This window comes from Ornithodoros turicata, chromosome 2 (assembly GCF_037126465.1).
Source record: "Ornithodoros turicata isolate Travis chromosome 2, ASM3712646v1, whole genome shotgun sequence".
In the NCBI taxonomy this organism is placed as follows: Eukaryota; Metazoa; Arthropoda; class Arachnida; order Ixodida; family Argasidae; genus Ornithodoros; species Ornithodoros turicata.
Window position 1 is genome coordinate 116386071 of NC_088202.1, and position 11184 is coordinate 116397254.

The following is an 11184-nucleotide window of genomic DNA, read 5'->3' on the forward strand; positions in this document are numbered from 1 at the left end:
CAAAAGCCGGTCCAACGAACTAAACCCCTGGACATCTATAATAGCTTCGACGGATTGCGAGGTGACTTGAAGAAAGAGTTCGTTTTGTTTCCCTGCTGCAGCCTTTCGCAACTCGACATCAGTGTCGTTGAAACCATTGGCATCTGGCCACTCAGAAGGATCATCCTTCAGCCATTTTGGCCCGTGCCACCAAAGATCCTCCTCCACCAAACGATGCGCCGAGATACCTCTGGCTATCAAAGCTACAGGATTGTATTCACCGGCACAATGCTTCCACATATCAGGATCGCTTAATGTGCGTATTTCTGAAACTCGATGGGCTACGAAAGGATTCCAACGGGACGGGTGGTGACGGATCCAAGCGAGCACAGTTGTCGAATCCGTCCAGTAATGGCATTCAACTACGCAGTCCTCTAAAGCTGTTCGAACATAGTTGACGAGCCTTGCAGCCACGAGTGCTCCCATCAACTCCAGCCTGGGAAGAGTGAGTTCTTTCAGACAGGCAATCCTGGACTTGGACACCAGTAGGTTAACATCTGAGGCTCTTGAGGTTGCGCGCAAGCGTACACGACTGCTCCGTACCCATGTATGCTGGCGTCTGAAAAAGCATAAAGAGTCACGTGTCTGGCTCCGTTCGAAGAGTATATCCCGACGTGTCGACACACGCTGACAAGACGCAGAGTGGGCAATTCTGTGCACCACATCTTCCATTCCAACTGAGCTTGGTCAAGGACACTTGCAGCAAGTCCTGCGCCTTATCCCACGACACTCCCAGAATCTTTTGTGGACTCAGGATCTCTGATACAGATGATGTTGCCTCACAGGATAGTCCACCATCAAACATGACTTGTAAGTTCACGCTGTTGCTAGTCCATTTACGAAGGTTCATTCCAGCGGCTTTCATTATAAGTATTGCGTCTTCGTACAGCTTCGTCGCTCCTTCTTCCGAATCGACTCCAGTGACCAAATCATCGACATAAAAGGACTTCCGCAGCTGTACGGCTGTTGCCTTCAGATTCCCGTCTATTTCAGCGAGATGACGCTGAATGGTTGCTGACAGAAGGAACGGACTGGATGTCGCTCCAAAGGGCACTCTTGTCATACGTAGTGTTTGAAGCCCTCCTGAGTCACCCACGTATGTCCAAGAGTCCGGTTGTTATTCAAACCAAATGTAACGGAATACATCCCTATCCTTTTCACGAACTTGAACCTGAAGAAAGGCCTTTTCAATGTCAGCCGTAAGCGCACCCCCTCCGGGCTAGAGTGTCTCACAGGCTTTTTGTCTGGGTGGCTGACTTCTTGTCCAACAGAACCATTTTCGTCCGCACTCGGGATGGGGACACGCAAAAAACAGTTTTGACCCAAGGCGTTCCTCAAGGAAGTGTATTAAGCCCCATCCCCTTCAATTTGGTTATGGCGGATATCAAGCGTTGCGTTCATTGCAAAGTTCAGCTCTCTGTATACGCAGACGATGTGTGCGTTTGGACCACAGGTAAATCAAGGCCAGCGATTCAACGCCGCCTTCAACACTCGTTGGATGCTGTTCAGCATTACTTCACCAAGGCTGGCATGGACATCTCGGCTGAGAAGACAGTTGTGCTCCCGTTCACGCGGAAAAGCATGAGCGCCTTCCCTCTTTCGCTAGGCAATAATACACTCAGCCAAGTGAAGCGCCACAAATTCCTGGGTGTTATCTTGGATGCCAATCTCTCGTGGAGCGCAAATATCAGGGTCCTGGAAGCGAAAGTTCAACGCTGGACCAATGTCATTTCTAACTTCGCTGGCGCTGCATGGTGGATTGATCAGGAAGAGCTCCTATCGATTCATGGAGCATTGGTTCGGGGAACCATTCTCTACAGCCTCCCGGGCTTACATGGCATCTCAAGAACATCTGAACAGAGACTTCGGTGTATGTTGGCCAGAAGCTTGAGGATCTGCCTCGGTGTACCCCGCGCCGCTGAAACGCGCATGGTGGTGGCAGAGGCCCGCGAGCTGCCAGTAGAGGTCTTACGTCTCAGAGAAACTGTGCGCCATTATCTACGCCTCGTCGCGGAACACCGTCGTCACCCCTTGGTTTCGAATCTCAAAAGGCGGAGGCAGAGCAACATTTATCACTGCATCGCTGCTGTAAAGCCCTTGCTACCGGCTTTTGTTGAAAGTTCAGTCGTCCCCAGGTCCCCTCCGTGGGTCTTTTCGATACCTTCGATCTCCACTACCATTCCTGGGCTCAAGAGCAAGAGGGATCACGTTGCAGCACCCGTGTTGAAACAAGTTGCGTTAGACATGATGCAGTGCCGTTACCCTTCGCACATTGCAGTATTCACAGATGGGTCGACCAACTTACACGGCTCCACTGCTGCCTTTACAATCCCGACTATGTCGTCGTGCCACGCATACCGTCTCTCGCACCGCACGTACGTCTGCAGAGTTGCATGCCATTTTGTTCTTCCTCAAGCACATTGCATCAGCCGCTATCAGCAGCTCGGTGATATACTGCGACTCCAAGGCAGCTCTCCAGTGTATAGCGAACATGGGTATTCGTGGATCACTTACGCCTGTGGTGGTGGACACACTGGTGGAACTAAGCCGTCTTGAGATCAGCGGGCACTCTCTCTACTTCCAGTGGGTTCTTGCTCACTGCGGCATCCGCGGCAATGAAGAGGCTGACAAGGCTGCAGCAGCTGCGTATCATTCCCGATCAAGCGTGCGGATTACCCTCCCCAAAGGCGACAGGCGAACCCTCCTAAATGATGTGGTGAGGCCTCTCGCACATGCGCAATGGTCTCGAGACGTTCCATCAAGAGTTCTGATGCGTGAAGTGGACCCTGACTTTGCCTTCACCATGCCTTCTCGTGTGCCTCGCCATTTTGCGTCGCTGATACACAGGCTTCGTCTTGGGGTTGCATTCACCCCCCATTTCAAGCATCTGATCGGCCGCTCTGACTCGATGCTCTGCTCTCGCTGTGCTGTTTTGGCGGATACCAAGCATGTGCTCCTCGACTGCCATCTATACACCTCCCAAAGAGCAGCTCTACAGTGTCGCCTGCAGTCGATCACGGCCGCACCATTCATATTGGCAACCATTCTCCGCCCTTGGTCTAACCAGACTGACCATCGTCAAGTTCTTGAGTATTTCAAGATTTTTCTCCGGGACACTGGTCTCCTCTCTACCCTATGATCTGCCTGCGTACCTGTGTGCTGTGTGTGTGTTTTTGTGTGCTGTGGTTTTGCCTACCGTTCTGATGTCTTACTGACTCCACTGACTATCCCTATTTAGTATCGTTCATCACCTCATCATCAGGACACATCGCATCCTGCCCCATTGTGCCTTGGGGTAGTGGGCCGCACCTTACGTGGCGAATTTCCCGATTCATTATCATTAACTTATTTGTTGTTGTTGTAAACGCAATCTTGAAACTCCTGAATCGGATTAACAGCTGCAAGATATCAGGGTTCAAGTTCACGCCTTTGTCCAAGCACTCATTCAGTGACTGACAATAGGGGGCGTGCGACGAGGCATCAAAGACGACTCTTTTGTCGTAGCGCGGTCTTCTCGGATGACTGCGGAGTGTGGCATGTAGTAGACAGGGCCCTTGATTTCTGCATCAGTATCGACGACCTCTGCGTGACCGAGGTTGAAGTATTCCCTTATAACACTGTGGTACCGAAGAAACAATCCTTCCGTCCGCTCCAAGCGTGCAATAAGCTTCTTAAGTCGAGTCAGAGGAATTTCATAGTTGTCTTCAAGAAAACCAACCAGGTCACGTTTCCACGGTAGGGTTACGTCGTACCTTTGTCCATCTTTTTTTACGGTTTGCGAGAAGTGTTCAAACACTGGATGATCTGAAGAAGTGGTCTTGCCCGTCGTCAGACCCATGGTTGCCATGTCCCAGAACGAACGAAGAGTTGGTTCCCATGTGCTGCCGTCGTCGGTAGAGCCAACAACTTCCACCGAAGAATGAGCACGAAGAACACAGGCAACTGTTGACAGGTGACTCTGGGCGTGCCCTTGAAACTCGATCGGTGAGGAGAGTGGCGTAGGCCCTTGGATGGTCCAGCCTAATATAGAGTTCAAAGCCACAAGGCGATCAGATCCACTCTTCCTCCAGATTTCACCGGTAAGAATGGCCCACATGTGATCAGAGCCGACCAAAATACTAACGCCTTCGCACGACATGTCTCCTGGAAAGCAGAGCTCTGTTGCGGAAATTTCACTAAAAACGACGACGACGACGACAAAAGGAAAGGATACGACGACGAGAAAGATTTCATCACCGGATTTTGACCATTTATATTTTGTTCTTCGAACGTTGTAACGTTGTGCACGCTTGTGCTTTTGTGATTCCTTTGGGTTTTTGGAGTAAAGTCTAATCTTGGTTTTGGTTATGGGTGTATCCTCTTCTTGAACCGTTACCTCACCTTCTTGGCACGACATGACAGATCAGATGTGGTGAATCGGTGGATTTCTATCACATCGCTTTGGTGCCGAAACCCGGGAACGCGTCTGTCGTGGCCAGATCGAAGAGCCAAGCCATCAATTCGTCGCATCCATGGAACGCCTCAAGTCCAAGCGTGGAACTCGACGAGCTCAAACTACGAGAATTCTCAACGAAGCTTCAACTGCCCTAAAAGATGGAACTGGCTCAGCTGAAGTGCTGAATGCATTACTCCAACGTCTCACTGCAAGCAATGCGGAGCTCGTCGTACTGAATACCGCCATCGAGCCGCTTGTGAGTTGTGACCGATGAGGACTACGAATGTGAGTGCGCCAGTGTTTTGGAGTATGAGGACAGAGTAACAGAAACAGTCGCCAACTTGAACTGGAAACTGGCACAGCTACAGGCGGCGGCTGCGTCGTCAATGGGAGCCTCGAACGAACCGCGTTCACAGCAAGCGTCGTCGCAACAACGTCATATTGGGATCAAACTTCCCAAATTGAGGCTTCCAACGTTCAGCGGCAAGTTAAGCGAATGGCACAGTCTCTGGGAACAATTTAACGCAACCGTACATGAGAACAAGAACCTAGTGAAGATAGAAAAGTTCCAGTACCTTCGTTCCCTACTGGCTGGATCTGCTGCCACAGCGATAGCTGGACTTCCTATCACAGAGGCCTCGTACGACGATGCTACAGAAATTCTCAAGGAGCGTTTCGGTGATCGAGGAAGAATAGAAAGGCAGCTACTGGCAAAGCTTCGTAGCCTCCCGGCAGTCAAGTCCTCCTCAGACGTCTTAGGTTTGCGACGATTCTACGACCACGTGCAGAGTCACATACGTGGATTGCGTTCCCTCGGAGTTCAAGACAGTTCTTACGCAGCAATGCTAAGAGAAATACTATTATCTTCCCTGCCATCGGAAATCGTAATAGACTTTTACCGCTCGGTTCATCGCCCGACCACCACCAGCACTACAAGCCCAACAGATGCAGGAGACACCGCAGCGGCGTCCACGTCAACGACAGCTTCCGACGAACTACAGGCAGTGCTGAAGTTCCTTCACGTGGAGGTTGAGAGTCGAGAGAAAAGCGAAGTCGCAGAACGTAACCTCAAGAAACAAATTCAGCCTGTCAGCAAACCAGCTACCCTAGGCCGAGCAAATCCATCTGCTGCAGTTCTACACAACGCATCTACAAACCCAGCACCTTGCTTCTTCTGCAGCAACACTGAGCACAGTACTGAAGAGTGTGTTCGTTCAGTGCCATTGAGCGACAAGAAGGCGAAGCTCGCTAAGGATAAAAGATGTTTTCGCTGTACCAAGAACGGCCACAGCGCCAGAGATTGCCGAGGGAGGATGAGATGCAGGAATTGCGGCGGTCGTCACGTAACATCCATGTGCGATCCTTCGTGGAAGCCCGATAAGAAAGAACGGGCCATAACTGATGCTAAGGATGTCTCAAATGTCCTAGTACCCGGAGGAGCTTGCAGGAACGGTACAGTAGTCCTACAGACTTTCAGATGCTGGGCCGTCGGAAGAGGAAAGTGCATCTACGTTAGAGGAGTCGTGGACGGAGGCAGTCAACAAACCTTCATAAGCAAGCAATTGGCTGATCACCTACAACTCAAGGTGATCAGGTGTTACGCTCACGCTCAATACTTTCGGCGACACTTCTGCAAGTTCAGAACGAAAACAATGTAACGTCGTGGAACTCAGTCTACGCAGTCAGTTCTCGCCTTCAGAGTATCTGCAAAAGGCAGTCATCGTACCCGTTATCTGCAGGGACATCATCGCCACACCTTTGAATATTCATCTGGTAACCAGAGTTCAGGAAAGCGGCGGCTTCATAGCCGACGACCTCATGTTTCAGAACGCAACGAATTTAAGAGGGATTAATTTACTTCTTGGTGCGGACCAGCTATGGAACTTCGTCACCGGCAGAATCGAGTGGTGCTACAACAACGAGAACTTCGTGGGAATCGAGACTACACTAGGGTGGACTTTTCAGGGCCCCACAAACTCACAAGATGTGGATTGCGTTACGTCGAGTCTTATGACTTGCGTGCAAAGAACCGATGCTGCCTGTGATTGCGAAAACTCCAGATCGCTACGCCAAATGTGGCAACTTGACGGCGTCGGCATAAAAGATGAAACCACCGTTCAAGATGACGACAGAGTGCTCCAACAGTTCTTCAGCACGGTATCGAAACAAAACAGCAGGTATACTGTTGCGCTCCCATGGAAAACGTCTGCGTCCGACTTACCTGACAACCGTGGCATTGCTGAACGTCGACTGAGGAGCTTAGTAAAACGACTTCACTAAGAGAAGAAACTTGAAGAATACGACCGTGCTATTCAAAAATACATGAGCGACGGTATTGCTGAACAAGTAAGAGGGAAAAAAACGAGTGACCGGTTGTACTACATGCCTCACCGTGCCGTAGTTCGGGAGGGATCAACATCAACAAGAGTGAGAGTTGTTTTTGATGCGTTTTCCTATGCGGCAGGGTGCTGTTCGTTAAATGACTGTCTCGAAACCGGACCGAAGATAAACTGTGACCTTCTATCGACGCTACTGCGCTTCCGCCTGAACAACGTGGCCTTAGTTTCCGATATTGAAAAGGCCTTTCTGCAAGTCGCCGTTAGAGGTGAAGACAGAGACGCTCTAAGGTTCCTTTGGTTTGAGCAGCCACCCACCTCAAGCGATTGTCTACCTCCTATTTGCGAATGGAGGATGACACGGGTGCCCTTTGGGACGTCGGCAAGTTCCTTTCCGCTAGGAGCTACGATGCTTCATCACCTCAGGAATGTCTCCGGGCCTGAACAAGAAGTTGCGAAAATGATGGCAGACTCTTTCTACGTTGATGACCTGCTCACCGGCACCGATACAGCAGAAGAGGCTAAATGCATCATAAAGACCGCAACTGCCATAATGCGTGACGCTTGCATGCCGTTAAAGAAATGGGCATCAAACTGTAGTGAAATTCAAGATCACGTCGATAGCACGAAGTCGGGAGTTTCTCAACATGAACTGATTCGAGATACCGAAGGTGACGAGACAGCTAGAGTACTCGGACTAACTTGGGACACCAGACTGGATACACTGAATTTCAATGGACCGAACGTCCTCGAAGCACTCAGTCAAGTAGGCGACAGCAAACGCCCGGTGCTTCAGACAGTCGCGAAGATCTTCGATCCACTCGGACTGGCCGCACCGTTCTCTATCAAGGCCAAAATGGTATTTCAACAACTTTGGCAGCAAGGTGTGGGGTGGGACCAGCCAATACCGGACAGAGTCAAGGGTGACTGGGACTCCTGGAAAGCAGAACTGGCGGATCTACTTAATGTATCTGTTCCACGGAACCTGAAGAGAGGTGTAGAGACGATTACGTCAACACAACTTCATATTTTTAGCGATGCGAGTCCACGAGCGTATGGGACATGTGCATACCTCAGATGTGAAGACTACGACGGTAACGTACAATGTACGTTGATTTCGCCTAGCCCCTCTCAAGAAATTATCGCTTCCCAGGCTGGAGCTCATGGGAGCTCTCATTGCTGCCAGAACCGCAAAATTTGTCAAATACGCGCTACGTATGCCGTCTGTTCCGACATATTTCTGGGCGGACTCCAGCATTGCACTCACTTGGATAAAAGGACGAGCTGCAAGATGGAAGGTTTTTGTGTGCAACCGCGTAACGGAGATTCAGGCAACGTCGACAGCGGATCAATGGCGGTACTGCCCAGGAAAACAAAACCCCGCGGACTGTTTGACGCGGGGCATGACAATTCACGCATTGTTAAGGAGCTCGCACTGGTGGGAAGGTCCCAACTGGCTCAAGGACGGAGAGTCTCAGTGGCCAAAATTTGATGCTCCGTCCCGGACGGAAGAATCGAACATGGAAGCCTAAAGTAACTCTTCGCGGGTGATGCACGTGACTCTCGAAAAAGTAGAACCCCTAATGGATATCCAGGACTTTAGCAGCCACGTGAAACTACTACGAGTTAACGCTTGGGCTAGGCGGTTTATTGACAGATGCAAGAAGGTAGCCCAATCGTCCGCACCGTGGATTACCGCCGAGGAAATCAATGCAGCCGATGAGTACTGGATAAAGGTTGCTCAACAAGAGAGCTTCCCTCACGAGGTGCAGGAACTGAAACGTGGCTGCGCCATTCCGAAGGCTTCCAAGATTGGCAAGTTGCAACCCTACTTGGACAAGTATGGGATCATGAGATTAAAGGGACGCCTGGAATTTTCACCAGAAACAGAGACTGTAAAGCACCCAATAATTTTAGACAAACGTCATAGGCTGTCTTACCTGATCGTTAACAGCGCACATCGGCGGACCCAGCACGGCGGTGTCCAGGCCACTATGAACGACGTTCGCGAAAGGTGGTGGGTTACGCAAGCTCGACAACTAACGAAAAGTGTACTCGCAAGGTGCGGTACGTGTCGACGTTTTCGAGCGCAGGCAGCGACGTCTCCGACGGCACCGCTGCCACCGGACCGAGTACATCAAGGCCACCCCTTCGAAACAGTGGGCATCGACTTCGCCGGGCCACTGTACGTCTCGAGCAAGAAAAACTCCGACAAATCGTACGTCGCGTTATTCACTTGTGCGACGTCAAGGGCATTGCACTTGGAACTCGGACCTCGGACCTCACCGTAGACTCCTTCCTGCTAGCTATGCGCCGTTTTATCGCTCGTCGCGGGACCCCATCCACTATTTACTCCGATAACGCGCTCACGTTTAAACGCGCCGAAAATGAGTTCAAAGCACTCTGGTCTGTCCTGCGACACGACAGAACACAAGGGTATCTATCCTCGAGACAGATTCGGTGGAAGTTCATCCCAGAGAAAGCGGCATGGTGGGGGGGCTGGTGGGAGAGGCTCGTGCGAAGTGTCAAAGACTCTCTCAGGAAGGTACTCGGCAAGCAAAGCCTCAACTTCGAACAGCTACAGACCGTTCTTCAAGATGCCGAAGCAGCCATAAACTCCCGACCGCTTACCTACTTGGCAGCGAACCCATCGGAGACACGGGCACTTACGCCAGCCCACCTGCTCATCGGAAAACGTCTACTTTCTTTCCCCGAGCCTCCTACTAACCCGAAAGTAGTTTCTACTTCAGAAGCACTTACCAGAAGATGGATCCACTGCTGACTGTTAGCCGACCACTTCTGGAAACGGTGGCGGGCCGACTACTTGCTGCAGCTAAGGTCAGCACACATAGCTTCTCCAGTCGGAAGCAATGAAATTAAGGAGGGTGACATTGTGCTCATGCACGAAGAAAAGACACCGCGACTTATGTGGAAAACTGTTCGTGTAACGGAGAACCACCGCGGACGAGATGGACACGTCAGAGCATGTTCTGTGCTACTCCCAACTGGAAAGACGACAAGAAGACCAGTGCAACTGTTGTACCCTCTCGAAACAGTCTTGGAAAGTAGCTAGCTCCGCAGCTGCTTTCGGGTGGGAGTATGTTGCGGAAATTTCACTAAAAACGACGACGACGACAAAAGGAAAGGATACGACGACGAGAAAGATTCCATCACCGGATTTTGACCATTTATATTTTCTTCTTCGAACGTTGTAACGTTGTGCACGCTTGTGCTTTTGTGATTCCTTTGGGTTTTTGGAGTAAAGTCTAATCTTGGTTTTGGTTATGGGTGTATCCTCTTCTTGAACCGTTACCTCACCTTCTTGGCACGACATGACAGATCGGATGTGGTGAATCGGTGGATTTCTATCACAAGCTCATCCGCAAGGTCCTTGCCTTGTTCTTTCAGCTCGTTGACGAACTGCAGATCAAAAGACGTCGATCGGATATCATGGCAGATCACAGGAATGACGACGGCTTGGATCTCCCGCTCTTGCATGTCATACTGAGATCGAAGTCTCAAACTTGCGATCTTCCTTCTTTGAGGCGAAGTAGCCTTGTTAGAGCCGAAGGTCGTCATACTAAGGGTTATTTCATCGACTATCGGCAAACGTAAGATGCTCGCCAAAGCCTCGGATACGAAGGTGCGATCGCTCCCACCGTCGATTACTCCCCTGACGTACGTACATCTTCGCGGGGTGACAGCCCAAGCCCTGAACGTCTGCAGGATGACTTCAACAGCAGTTTCTCGTGAAGCGGTAGGCCGGGTCCTTTTACAAGGTGTCGACTGTGCCGCAAGATTTGTGCTCTCTCCAGCGTGCTTGGGTACACACTCTTTCCTGCACACGGCAAGTGCATGCTTTCCTTGACATCTGGAACAGAAAATTCGAACTTTGCAATCCTTGGCCCTGTGACCCTTTAACGTACAACGGAAGCAGCGAAAGTCATTTGATAATAAGACTGACTTTATATCCTAGAGCATGGGAGATGTACAGGTCTGAGTCTTATGAGCGTACTTGCAGAACAAACATTCCTCTTTTGTAGCAGACGCCGAGTGAAGAGCAGAAGCAGATAGGAGGGCTTTAGGGCGCGCTCCTTTCTTGTGGCCTTGCTCGATTCCATCTGTTTTATTATTTTGTGACCATTGGGACCCTTCTCTGCTCTCAACCTCTATCCTGAGGAAATCCAAGAGTTTATTCAGATCTTCTTCGGCCACACTGCCTTCTGCTGAAGAACTTGCCTCAGTGCCGGCCGCAGTGGCTGTGGATGAGAGGCTTGACTGAAGTGCATGACGTTTGTACGTTGACCACAGACAGTTGACGAGGTAGAGACTGGGTAAGGATTTCTGCTAGCATAGCTGCATAAGAGGCACGCT

At 50.6% G+C, this 11184-nt stretch overlaps 2 protein-coding genes across 2 annotated transcripts; both read left to right on the top strand.

Annotated features, from left to right (window-relative positions):
* The first annotated feature begins 7219 nt into the window (after positions 1-7219).
* LOC135384973 (uncharacterized) lies at positions 7220-8342 on the top strand. The gene is made up of 2 exons (XM_064614153.1): positions 7220-7805; positions 7936-8342. The coding sequence occupies exons 1-2, from the start codon at positions 7220-7222 to the stop codon at positions 8340-8342; spliced, it is 993 nt and encodes a 330-aa protein (XP_064470223.1).
* A 51-nt stretch (positions 8343-8393) lies between these two features.
* Positions 8394-9101, top strand: LOC135384974 (uncharacterized). The gene has a single exon (XM_064614154.1). It carries the CDS (start codon positions 8394-8396, stop codon positions 9099-9101), a length of 708 nt encoding a protein of 235 aa, XP_064470224.1.
* Positions 9102-11184: the final 2083 nt, after the last annotated feature.